Genomic DNA, 13,895 nt, shown 5'->3' with positions numbered 1-13,895 from the left:
TCTGCAATTGAGATGGGTTTCCTGAATACAGCAAACCGATGGGTTTTGACTTTTTATCCAGTTTGCCAGTCTGTGTCTTTTGACTGGGGGCATTTAAGCCATTTACATTCAACATTAATAGTGTTATGTTTAAATTTGATCCTGGCATTTTGTTACTGGCTGGTTGTTTTGCCCGTTAGTTGATGCAGCTTCTTCATTTCATCATTGTTCTTACCATTTGGTACATTTTTTCAGTGGCTCGTACTGGTTGTCCCTTTCCATGTTTAGTACTTCCTTCAGGTGCTCTTGTAAGGCAGGTCTTGTAGTGACAAAATCTCTCAGCAATTGCTTCTCTGTAAAGGATTTTATTTCTCCTACACTTATGAAGCTTAGTTTGGCTGGATACGAAATTCTGAATTGAAAGTTCTTTCCTTAAGGATGTTCAATATTGACCCCCACTCCCTTTTAGCTTATAGAGTTTCTGCTGAGAGACCTGCTGTGAGTCTGATGATCTTTCCTTTGTGGTGACTTGACCTTTCTCTATGTCTGCCCTTAGCATTTTTCCCTTCATTTTAACCCTGGTGAATCTGATAATTATGTGTCTTGGGGTTGCTCTTCTTGAGGAGTATCTTTGTGGTGTTCTCTGTATTTCCTGGATTTGAATGTTGGCCTGTCTTGTTAGGTTGGGGAAGTTCTCTTGAAAAATATCCTGAAACGTGTCTTCCAGCTTGGATTCATTCTCCCCTTCACATTCAGGTATGCTGATCAAGGGTAGATTAGGTCTTTTTCCATAATCCAATAGTTCTTGGAGGCTTTGTTCATTTCTTTTCACTCTTTTTTCTCTAATCTTGCCTTCTCATTTTATTTCATTGATTTGATCTTCAATCTCTGATATCCTTTCTTCTGCTTGATTGATTCCACTGTGGAAACTTGTGTATGTCTTGTGAAGTTCTCATGCTGTGTTTTTCAGCTCCATTAAGTCGTTTATGTTCTTTTCTAAGCTGCTTATTCTAGTTAGCATTTCATCTAACCTTTTTTCAATGTTCTTAGTTTCTTTGCACTGGGTTAGAATATGGTCTTTTAACTCAGAGAAGTTTGTTTTACCCACCTTCTGAAAGCCTGCTTCTGTCAACTTGTCAAACCCATTCTCCATCTTGTTTTGTTCCCTTGATGGTGAGGAGTTGTGATCTCTGGGAGCCGAAGAGGTGTTCTGGTCTTTGATGGTTTCATCCTTTTTGCACTGGTTTCTTCCCATCTTGGTGGATTTATCTTGCTTTCATCTTTGAAGTTGGTGATTTCGGGAGGAATCTCTGAGTGGACTCCCTTTCTGTTGAGGTTGGAGCTGTAATCTTTTTTGGCCTGTAGAGGTGCTGCTGGGCTGTCTTGGATTCAGTCAGGCTGTTGACTGGGTGGTCTCCTGCCTCCCTACCCAATTTGTTTACACAGGTGAGGTGAGATTAGCCCTGCCTTCACAATGGCGTCCCTCCTTCCCAGAGCTTGATCTTCCTTGTTGGGGTCAAACTGGTATATTTGCTGTGGAGCTCTCTAGCACACTGGCTTCAGTTTGAGTTTTGTGGGGGTGGGGCCTGCCAGGCCTTGTGGCCTGTTTCCCCTCTTTCAACTCTGCCTCTTTCTATGGGACAGGTGGTTCTGTCCTTCTGGTCTTAGTTCAACAAGGTCCGTGCCAACAACTTGCAGCATGAGGCAGGAGCTATCACTCAGATTTGCATAAACAACCCATGGTGCCCCTCAGTCCAGTGGGGCTCTTGTGGACCGTGGATTGCAGGAGGGATGAGGTAAGCACAGGATCCTAATAGGAGCACTGAGGGGGTGAAGTCCCTGACCCTCCAAGCTGGCTACACGTTCCAGGTGGGGACACACCCTGCCCTGTCTCTGTTAGCCCTCCCTGGGCTGCTCTTGCCCAGTTTGGCTTTGGCTTGCCTTCCCTGGGCTATTTTCAGTGACCTACCAGTCCCACTGAAATGAAACCAACACTTTGCTTGGAATCATGAAATCCTCTAGCCCTCTGCATCTCATTTGCTGGGAGCTGCATTCTGGTGTTGTGTCCTCTGAGCCATCTTGGCACACCCTCACTTTTTTTTTAATCTCAGCCTACTGCAGCCTCCGCCTCCTGCATTTTAATAGCTCTTAATTTTTTTCATGTGTGCTAACATTTAAGAGTCATTGCCTTCCAAGATGTTTTAGTTTTTCTTAATGAAATAAAACCACAATTTATCCTGCCTCTGGAGCGTGGCAGCAGGCCTACTCACAAGCCCTAACAGCTGGCCCACACAAAATCTCTAGCTGGGTTGAGTGATGAAGGGATTTTCCTGCTGAAGTCAAACTGTAAATAGTGAAAGATGTCACTGTTTCCACAAAAGTACAGATACCAATGTAAGGCCACAGGGATCATGAAGAATCAGGGAAACACGACACCATCGAAAGAATAAAACAAAGCTGACCAATAACCAATAAGGAGACTGAATCTGTATTCTAACACCTCACAACAAAGAAATGGCTTCACAAGTTAATTCTACCAAACATTTAATGAAGTGAATTCCACCAAACATTTAAAAAAGAATTAATGCCAATTCTCTTAAGCTCTACCAAAAACAAAGAAGAGGGAACATTTCCAAACGTATTCTATGAGGCCAGCATCACCCTAATACCAAAGCCAGACAAAAGATACTGCCAGAAAAGAAAACTACAAGCCAAGATAAACATGGATACAAAAATCTTTAACAAAATATCAGCAAATTTAATTCATCAGCATATTAAAAATCATACCCCATCACGAAGTGAGATTTATCCTTAGGATCCAAGGATTTTTGAATATAAGCAAGTCAATTGCTATGATACACCACATTAATAGAATGAAGGATAAAAATCACAAGATCATCTCAATAGAGGCTGAAAACTACTTGACAAATCTCAGTAATGTTTCATGATAAAAAGCATTCAAAATATTAGAAATAGAATAAAATTACCTCAACATAATAAAGGCTACATATGAAAAATTCACAGTTGATATCATACTCAATGGTAAAAAACAATTTTTTTTCCTCTAAGATACAGCGGAAGGCAAGGATGCCCACTTCTGCCACTTCTATTCAACATAGTACTGGAAGTCCTAGCCAGAGTAAGCAGACAAAAAATAAAAATAAATAAAAAAGAAAAAGAAAAGAAACATAAGCCATGCAAATCAGGAAATAACAAGTAAAATTATCTCTATTTGCAGATGACGTGATCTTAATATACCGAAAACCCTAAAGAGTCTACAAAAAAGAACTGTTAGAATAAACAAATTCAGTAACATTGCAGAAAAAATATCCACATACAAAAATCATTCATATTTCTGTACACTAACAAGTAACTATATGGAAAGGAAATTAAGAAAACAATCCCATTTATAATAGCATCAAAAAGAATGCAGTACTTAGAAATATATTTAACCAAGAAAGTGAAAACCTTGTACACTGAAAAGTATAAAACACTGAAGGAATTACAGCAGAAAACAAATAAATTAAAAAAAAATCCCATGTTCATGAATTACAATAATTGTTATAGTTAAAATGTTCATACTACTCAAAGGGATCTATTTATTTAATGTAATCTCTATAAAAATCTCAGTGGCATTTTTTTCTACAGTAATAGAAAAAGCAATCCTAAAATTAATCTGGAACCACAAAAAACTTGAAATAACTAAAACAATTCTGATCAAAAGAATAAACTGGAGGCATAACACTTCCTTATTTCAAAATCCATTACAAAGCTAAAAAATCAAAACATAATGTTACTGCCATAAAAGCAGATGAATAGGCAAACAGTACAAAATAGAGAGCTCAGAAACAAACCCACACACATATAGTCAACTGATCTTTGACAAGGGTGTGAACAGAAAAGGATGGTTTGTTCAATAAATAGTGCTGGGAAAAGTGGATGTACACCTACAAAAGGATAAAATTTGACCCTTTTCTTACACCATAAACAAATGGATCGACAAAATCATCAACTAAATACCATCAAGTAAAAATGGATTAAATAACTTAAGACCCCAAACCATGAAACTTCTAGAAGAAAACACTGGCCCTAGCAATGATTCTTCGCTACAATACAAAAAGTACAGGCAAGAAATCTTTTTGAAAAAATGAGATTATATCAAGTAAAACAGCTGTTGCACAGCAAGGGAAATAATCAACGTAATAAAAAGGCAACCTATAAAATGGGAGGAAATGTTTACAAACTATTTGTCTGATAAGGAGTTAATATCTAAAATATATAAGAAACTCCTAAAACTCAAAGCAAAAAACAAAATTAAAGTTTTAAAAAAATGAGCAAAGCACTATGTCTCTATGAACAATGAGCAAAGCACTATGTCTCTAATAAACACATATAAATGGCCAATAGATATATAAAAAGGAGCTTAATATCACTAATCTTTGGAGAAATGCAAATCAAAACCACACTGAGATATTAGCTGGCATCTGTTTGGACAGCGCTGAGAATGTGGAGAAAATGACCGCTGTTGGTGGATATATAAAGCGGTGCAGCCACTATGGAAATAGCATGGAGGATCCTCAAAACATGAAAAATAGAACTACCATATGATCTAGCAATCTTACTAATGGGCATATATCCAAAGGAAATGAAATTCGTATATTGAAGAAATATCTGCACTCTCATTTCTTTGCAGCATTCTTCTCAATAGGCAAGACTTGGAAGCAACTTTAATATCCACCAGACAGGTGAATGGATAATGAAAATGAGTTACATGCTACAATGAAATATTATTCAGCCTCAAAAAAAGAAGGAAATCCTTCCATTTGAGATAAACAGATAAACCTAGAGTATATTATGCTCTTTGAAATAAGCAGACACAGAAGACTAAATATTACATAGTACCAATTACATGAGAAATTTAAAATAATCAAAATAATAGAAACAGAGGATAGAATGTTGGTTTCTCAGGGGCTGAGGGAAGGGAGATATGGGGAGATATCTGCCAAAGAGCAGTTTCAGTTATGCATGATGAAAAATTCTAGAGAGCTACTGCACGGCATAACGCCTATAGAAGCAATACTATTTGCTAAGAGGATTGATCTTATGTGACTGTTATCACACACAGAAATAATTATTTAAGAGGGCTGGAGGAAACTTTGGGAGGTGATGGATAAGTTTATGGTACTGATTGAGGTGATGGTTTCATGGTTGTATACTTTTATGGTTGTATACTTATCTCCAAACTCATCTTGTATATGTTAAACATGTACACATTTTTTGTACATTAATCATATCTCAATAAAATGGTTTTTAAAATATCATAATTATGGAGATTAATTTGAAACATCTTTTTAAAAAACATCAATTACTATCATCTTTGAGATGTTTCATTCAACCTATCAAGTTAACTTATTTTACACTTTTCAGCCAAAGAATTAAAGATAATAAGCATGCTTTGACAGGAGGAGAAATGAGGCACAGAGGAAAACCATAATCTAGTCCTGATTTCTAAATGTAATAGCCAGTATTACACGAGGCTCTTTTAATCAAAATTAAATTAACTTAAAAATTTAATTTCTCAGCTTCACTAGCCACAATCCAATCCTCCACAATCACATGTGGCTAGTAGCTACTGGTGGACTGTGAGGATATTTCAGAACATCTTTTCCTTACTTAGCTCAAATAGACTATTTTAAAAACTAACCAGATGTATTTGATATAGAAAAATTTAAGTGTCATACTTTGCCAGAAATAGATGCAGAGATGACGTACAGTCCCATCTGCCTTCTCTCTACTCTTCCTTCCAACTCCAAAGAAAAGCTTGGACTTTTCCTCTTGCTGCCTGATTAATCCTGTATCATCTATATGCTAGTATATAATCTTTGACAAGGGTGTCAAAGATGCCGATTATAAAAACTTTCCACAAAAGGCAACTTCTACATGAGGACTATGTTCACAGGGTGGTTCTATCTGAATAACATTTCCCTGAAGGCCTCACAGAGAAGATGGTGCAAAGTTAACTTTATTTCACTGTAGTGGGTTGACTATGTGGTGATGCAAGCTGCTGTGCTGGGCTCCTCAGAGGGTGGAAATCTCACTGCTCTTCCTCAAAGACCTTGATTCTCCAGCGGTTCACGCCTTCCCTCCATGGTGTTCCTATTATTCTTTTCCCATCCACTTGCTGGTGAGTGTGTGAGATGCGTGCATATGTAGATATTTGGTACAGTGGTAAAAATCAGGAGAACAAAAACAAGCTGGTGAGATGATTTCATTCTAACACTGTCGTCGTGGTTGTTTTCCACTCTAGGACATGCCACCAGATAATTTGAAAAATACAAAAAAATAAATTGAAGATGAAATAAAAAATGAACTATACTCCCATTACCCAAAGAAAAGCTATGTTACCATTCTAGTGTTTATCTTAGCAGCCTTTTTCCTGCAAGATTCAAATTCAGTTTATATTTTATACTTTTAAATATTCAGCTGTTTTCATTTAATACTATATTATGAAACTCTTCCTTTATCATTGTCTTTGAGAGTATAATTTCTTAATACAGACGTTCCACAATTTACTTTACCTTTTCCTTCATTAGAATTTAAGGTTGTTTCCAAATTTTGGTTAGGTATAATGTGACAAATATTAACAAATACATATTTTTTGTGTTTAATCATATGACAAGATAAAAAAAGGTGAAAAGGTATTAATGTATTTGATGTATTTCCAAACTATTTTCCAGAAAGACTATAACAATTTATACTCCCCAATATATAAAAGGTGTCTCACCTCACCCAGAACTGAGTGTTACCTTAGAAGCATTTATGCTAATTTGCTAGAAAAATATAGTATATTACTGTAGCTTACTTTGTATTCTTAAATTATTAATGAGGATTAACATTTTTCATGTTTACGGGACATCTCTGTTTTTTTTTTTTCTTTTCTAAATGGGATGTCTTTTGTCTGTTTATTAAATTGAGGGTGGTTTTTCCTTTGCTTCTTGTCATCCTTCCAGTTACTTTACAAAGCCTGATTTGGGGTTCTTTGATGAAGCCTTGTGAGAGCGTGGGATCTATCTCCTCATAGGACATTGCCTCTAGGAGACGCCCATTCTCTCTGTTTGCCCTCTTAACCTGGTGCTCTCATGTTCTCTCTTCCTTTCCTTATCAGCCCCTGATCTGAAATGCCAACCATGACCGTCTGTTATACCTAAGTTGGAATCTAAACCATCTAATCACTAATGATGCATCCATTGCTACATCTCTACTTATACAGTGAAAGATCATGGCTTTTGTCAAAGGTATTTTGAGCATCAAATTGGAAATCCTGGGAAACTCCTGGGCATGGAGGACCTGAGATGTCACCCTGCCAGCTTTCTCTGTCTGTCTCCAAGACCAGATACAGAGCCTTGGTGCCATCATCACCACAGATGGGCTAAATTCAAGGACTTAAGACTACTCAGATCTGCTGGAGTTCAATAGTACAAGAACACGAATGTAACATAATAAGGTTTTACTGGAAGAAGAGTTAGTTTTAAAATGACAACAATGGTAAGAAAAGCCAAAATTTATTATATCCAAAAAAAAAAAAATCAAATGGTGACATAGTGTTCATAATCCTTTTTGCTAACTTTCCTGAAAATTCTAATTTTCCCTGCATTAATCTTTTAAACTATATTTTTTCAATTAGATATTTAAACACACGACATTTAAAAAAATCCATTGAAAATTATTTTTCAATTTGATTTAAAAAGGTGAATAAACAATACATTACCTTGGAAACTAACAGTGAAATGATTTCTTTTACGCTGTTGTCGATCAGATCATCTATTTTTGAATGGTATTGTTGCTAGATATTAAAAGAAAAATTCATTAGTTGACATGACACAAAACTTTTGTCATAAGTCATAAATGCTCTAAATCTACTAGTTATGACCTATCAGATTTACTTAAAATGATCATTTTGAACATTAAAAGAACAAAACCTTGAAAATGATCCACCCAATAAACACTTTTTACATTGTGGATTGAAAATTTTCCCATGTGCACTGTTGAGTTAAGCAGCTAATGGGGTTATTATTTAGATGAATTGAGTTCTTATTCTTATTCAGGCACAGGAATGTGAAGGATATTTTTTGTCTTCTCCTCTATAATTAAGGTGGCCGTGTATTTTTCTAAAGGGTTGGTTTAGCTGGAGAAGCAAAAAGACTAGAAAAAGATTTAATTAATACTGCATTTCATGTCTGACAACTCTCATTCATAAGTTATTTTAAATGTGCTCTAGAAATAAAATGAGCTCCCAATTGTTCACTCTAAAAGGACCTTTTTGTCAGCACAGGGAGCAGCAGTTTATACAATTCTTACAATATGCTCGAGCAAGGGCAAAATTAAAATTTCATCAACAAAGGTGTATAGATGGTAACAAATTAATAGGCCATAAAAGGTATAATGAAACATCACTCACTCCCTATAGTTTTATTACCACTTCCTCATGAAAAAGATGCCTTTAAATAAATACCAAAAAATGATGTATTTAAAATCAACCTGAAAGACTTTTTTTTTCTTTCTTTCTTTAGAGAATACTAGAGGGCTCCATTCTCAAATTAGCAGGAGCTGGGGCTTCCAAGGCTTGTGAAGGCACATCCATTTAAACAGTAATTCTTCCTTTAGAAGCATTTATCTGACAGCTGATTGTCCCCAATAGCCACTTCACAGAAAATGTGACTTGTAAAGACTAACCCCATCTCGATGGTTCAAGGCTTCTTGGAACAGCTAACAAAATGCATCGAGTAAAAGTACTCAGGTCAATATAAACATTAGACCAACTTCACTGCTGGTTGAATGGTTTCTTAAGACGTAAGTTTTTGAAAGCTATTTTTTTTTTTTTTTGTGCTGAAAACATGTCTCAAAGTTTCCATACAGAACAAAACATCAACTTAGGTCTGCTTAGGATTACTCAGGAACGACACTCCACCCGTCTCCCCAAGGGTTCTGACAGTTACAAGTCGTTATCATCAACCTGCATAAATAATAAAGGAGGAATTTTGGAATATCTGAATTATTTTCTTTTTCTGTGTGAGTGTGAGTGTGTGTGGGTGTGAGTCTAAGTGTGTAATGATGAGTGATCTAAAATTAACCACATCGATGTGAATGTGGAATTTTCTGGGCACATATTACATCCACTAAAGCATATCTGTCTCACTTAAAGCCTTTATCGATTACCAAATTTGTGCTCCCTAGAGAGTAAATGGAATTGAAACGTACAGAGTGGATTTCTATACCACTATTGCTGATATTTTTGCTTTTGAGATAGCTTGAAGAGAAGGAAAAGGGGAGAGAAGAGAGAAAAACAGGTAGAAGAAGAAAAGCCTGAAAAAGCTGGCTGGCTGTTAAAGTTCTGATCCAGTCTAAATTATTAATGATTTTTTGAGCCAGGCATGCCCTCACATGAACATAGATCTGAGACCAGGTAAACAATTCCACTGCATGGGCTGATGGGCAGGGTAATCCCTCTACAGACACAGTTACAAAAAAAAAGGCCCACCAGCTCCTGGCTGAAAGCTGTGCAGCTGACTGAGTCACCGAGAAGCTTATGCAAATGAGCTCTGCCTGGCTCTCCCACTCTGCCACTCTCCTTTCACATCTGTCTTGCTCCAGGTCAGTGTGAGCAGCAAGAGGAAACTAAATGCCACGTGAGTCTCCTCTTCGGGGTGGAAGAGGAAAGAGATACAGGAATTAGGCTTCAAGCATCTCACTTCTCTCTTACATGGAAAGTGCTCCAAAGCATACAGGTACTGAGGCATCCAGACTTCCAAGCAGGTTCTTAAATATGCCTTATCCCAAGTGTTTTTCTCTATTTCATAACTTTATTTTTTGAACTCAAAGTGATCAAATGTCATCAGAAAGCTATCATATATAAAATACAGAGCTTCTACATGTTAAACTTTTGAGTTGAATTGATTTGGGCATATCTTAAAATCAAGTGATGAGCCACTAAACAGTTTATTTACACCCATTTTTCTTGAAAAGCAGTGAAAGTCAATGGATTCTCAAAGAACTTAAAACAGAGCTACCATTTGACCCTGCAATCCCATTTACTAGGTACACATCCAAAGGAAAACAGATCACTACACACAAAACAAAACAAAACAAAAACCACTTGCATTTGTATATTCATTGTCATGCTATTCATAGTAGCAAAGACATGAAATCAACCTAGGTGTCCATCAATGGTAGACCAGATAAAGAAATATCGTACATATATACCATGGAATACTACACAGCCATAAAAAAGTATGAAATCATGTCCTTTGCAGCCACATGGATGCAGCTGGAGCCACAATCCTAAACGAATTAACACAGGAACAGAAAATTAGATATTGCATATTCTTGCTTATAAGTGGGAGCTAAACACTGAGCACACATGGACATAAACATGGGAACAATAAACACTGGACTACTAGAGGGGAGAGGGAGGAAAGGAGGTATGGGTTGAAAAACTACCTATTGGGTACTATGCTCATGATCTGGGTGCAATACCCCTGTGTAACAAAATTATACAGGTGCCCTCATATCTAAAACAAAAGTTAAAATTTAAAAAGAGAGAAATAAAATAAAATTCTTAGAATACTTCAAGTCGGATTGATAATCTTAGATACTAGGGCTTTGGTAGATTCCAATTTATTCTTAAGCTAAGTCTCCCCACATTTGCCCTCAAAGGCAAACTTTGCCTGCTTTCCCAGCACATGACTCTGAACTTACATTAAGATAACCATTCAGGAATCCTTACTTCATGAAGCCCAGGGAAATCAGAAATCCTGGCCTCTTTACGATCAGGTAAACCGCACCATTTCGCCTGACTGTTGTCACACAAACACACTCATGAAATGAAGACTAATCAGATGATACTGAATTCCAGTTTTCTTAAAAGATTTTGGACTTTGTCTTGGGGGGTATATAATATTTTATATAATATTTTAAAGGCACTATATTGTTAATTCCAGAAATGGAAACATTTTAATTTAACTGAGAACAAATTTGGCACAAATAAGGCCCCTTGCTCCCCTGAATTTGCCATATTAATGTGTTTTCACCTTCATCCTCAACTAATGGGACCATAGAATGAAGTGGTTCTGATGGCTGATGAATGCCTACAGCCCATCTAGTCATCTGCTTTTGTGCAGTAATGAATAATGAGGATTCTAAACACTGTGGTGGTTTTGTGATCTCAACATCTGTCCCTGAGGGACTGGCCTGAGATTGCTGACTCATTTCACACAGCTGTCACATGAGCAGATCATTCACTCACTAATCACTCCATTAAACACAATTCTGGGCCTCAGTGGAGCATGTTTGCATCATCATGTAGCATGTAAGAAAACAGAATCATGATTTAGAAGCACAGAAGGGACTGCATTGTGGGGAAGGAGTTGTGCAAGTTTTATCCCAGCGACGATAATAATAACAAATTCACTAGACATTTTGGAAGAGGTAATTTCTTTATAATTTAGAAAAAACATTGCTGCTATGTTTAACTATATAGTATATATAATTTACATGGATCCAGACTGTCCAATAATCTAGCTTTTTCAACAACTTTGTTGCTTTTAAATGGAGTTCACTGGCTCACCTGTATTTGTAATACATATACTAATTTGCAACAATTCTAAAGCTTATCTCGGCACATATAGAGAGGGAAAGCCTATGTAATTATGTGGGTATGTTTACTGAAGAGAAAAAGCAAATATAAAATTCTTATTTTGCAATGAAATTCTTGTTTACCACTTTTTCAGGGTTGCTAATGGGTTTTACACTTGCACATTTTGAACTATGTTAATTGTGTGAAAGTTGTGGGGAACTACTTGTCTCTGGTGTGAACGTACAGGTGCATATATAATGAACAGTAGCAGATCACTCTTCAAAACCACCCACGTATTAATGTAAAGAGTCATTTGACAATGTAACAATGCTTGTCATTTGTGTGTGTGTGTGTGTGTGTGTGTGTGTGTGTGTGTGCCTGTTTTTCCTTTTAATTACTGCAGCAAGTTGTTTCTTACAGGCGAGGATTTTTAAAGCAGTGACAAATCTGTTCACTCACTCTGCAAACATTTACTAAGTGCCTGCAGTGTATGTTAAAATAAGAACAAATGGATAAACCCAGTATTAATGGAAGATGATTCTACAAACCAGATGAGGAAAGAATGGGTTTATGAAGAAACTTAAGATAATATTCTCAGGCAGACACTCAATGCTTTACATCTGGGTACTAGAAAACATGCGGAGGTAAATAGGAGCCATTGTTATCCAAGCCATCTGCCTACTCATTCAGATAATTAGATATAATAAATCAAGTTATAAGTGATCAGAGAATTACTGAACAGTCTATAACACATATCAGTTACTTGATATATTTGTAAGGTTGTATGCTATGGTATTATAAATACATTTTTTTTTTCTGGTGAATTGCTCAAAGAATAAAATTGTGTATCCATGCATAAATATAAATTATGGCCAAATAGCTAATGTAAATAACTGGGTCAAAAGGTATAGCATTCACAAGTAGTAGACCTTCCAATCTATTTTCTTTTTTTTGAGACACGTTCACTTTGTGGCCCAGGCTGGAGTGCAGGGACAGTCTTGGCTCGCTGCAATCTCTGCCTCCTGAGTTCAAGCAGTTCTCATGCCTCACCCTCCCACGTAGCTGAGATTACAGGTGTCCCTGACCACACCTGGCTGATTTCTTTTTTTTTTTTTTTTTTTGGATTTTAGTAGAGATGGGATTTTACCATGTTGCCCAGGCTGGTCTCGAACTCCTGAGCTCAGGCAATCCACCCATCTCCCAAAGTGCTAGGATTATAGGCGTGAGCCACTGTACCCAGCTCCCATCTACTTTCATAGTTAACTAAGGCCTTCTGCTTAGATGAGAACTGTCAGTCCAGGAAGAGTCACCCTGAGTTTGATTCCCAACTGTCAACTATAAGACTTGTAAGATGTAACCTACCTACAGGAACAAAGACATTCTGATCACAAAAAAAGAAAAGAAAAGAAAAAATATATACACTAGTCAATCCCTTATGCATAAAGATTTTCTAATCTTGTACCTCAGGGATTCTGGGGGGTGGTATTTTAGGACGACTTCTTGTGGAGGAGGGCAGATGTCTCATGACACAGGCATCCCTCTTCCTTACCTCTGACGATGGTCGCATCATCCCACCATGATTGGGAGGAAACTGTATCACTGGTGGGCTTGTACTTCACTGAAATCCACCATTGGGTTCATCTGTATGAAGTGACTTTGGGTGTGGCCTCCTTCTTCAAGTTTTTAGAAGCTATATGTCATCTAAAGCTCTAAACTTGAAATTTTTTGGTATTAAAACTATAGTGTAGATAAATGCTTAAAAATGTTAATAATCATTCTACTTCTACAGTTATTTAGATTTCATTTAAAAGAAGGTGAATTAATTTGGTTTTAAATAATTTTATCTTGAAAATTCTAAGGATAGTTTATAAATTCTGCAGCTTAACAGGGGAAAAACAGTCCCCCCGTCATTATTTAAGGTATAATTATTTAGTGTTTTAATGAATCTTTGGGCTATTGCTATGTTATTGTAAGCAGTTAGCCTTATACATGCAAACACAGAAGCCAAAAATCTGAAAATAAATTTACCTGGTTTTAATTTGAAAAGATAAAAATAAAAAATACACATTTGCAAAAATAATAACTCAAATGAAAATATGCTTTTAGAAAAAAAAAAAAAGAAACTTACCCATTGACTACCAAACTGGATCATGCCATGGAGGGGAAAAAAAAGATGATGAAAGAGAACAAAAGGAAAGAATAAAGAAATTAAGAAAAAGTAATTACCATGGGAAAAAAGACAACAAAATGTCAACTTAAATGAATTAATTGAAAATAAATGCAT

At 36.5% G+C, this 13,895-nt stretch overlaps 1 protein-coding gene across 16 annotated transcripts in view; it reads right to left on the bottom strand.

Annotated features, from left to right (window-relative positions):
* Positions 1-13,895, bottom strand: part of CADPS2 (calcium dependent secretion activator 2) — a 564,672-nt gene that overhangs the window by 59,075 nt on the left and 491,702 nt on the right. For 8 of the 16 annotated variants that reach the window (XM_054237741.2, XM_054237744.2, XM_054237743.2 and 5 more), the window contains 2 exons: positions 13,740-13,754; positions 7,748-7,822 (listed from right to left, as the gene is read on the bottom strand). In XM_054237741.2, coding sequence (XP_054093716.1) covers positions 7,748-7,822; positions 13,740-13,754 — 90 coding nt within the window. The remainder of the gene's footprint in view (positions 1-7,747; positions 7,823-13,739; positions 13,755-13,895) is intronic. The other 8 variants (XM_054237742.2, XM_035254878.3, XM_054237745.2 and 5 more) reach the window with 1 other exon arrangement.

The sequence above is a fragment of the Callithrix jacchus genome, chromosome 11 (assembly GCF_049354715.1).
Source record: "Callithrix jacchus isolate 240 chromosome 11, calJac240_pri, whole genome shotgun sequence".
Classification (NCBI taxonomy): domain Eukaryota; kingdom Metazoa; phylum Chordata; class Mammalia; order Primates; family Cebidae; genus Callithrix; species Callithrix jacchus.
The sequence above is the reverse complement of the archived record's forward strand: the minus strand, read 5'-3'. Positions and strand labels throughout refer to the sequence as shown.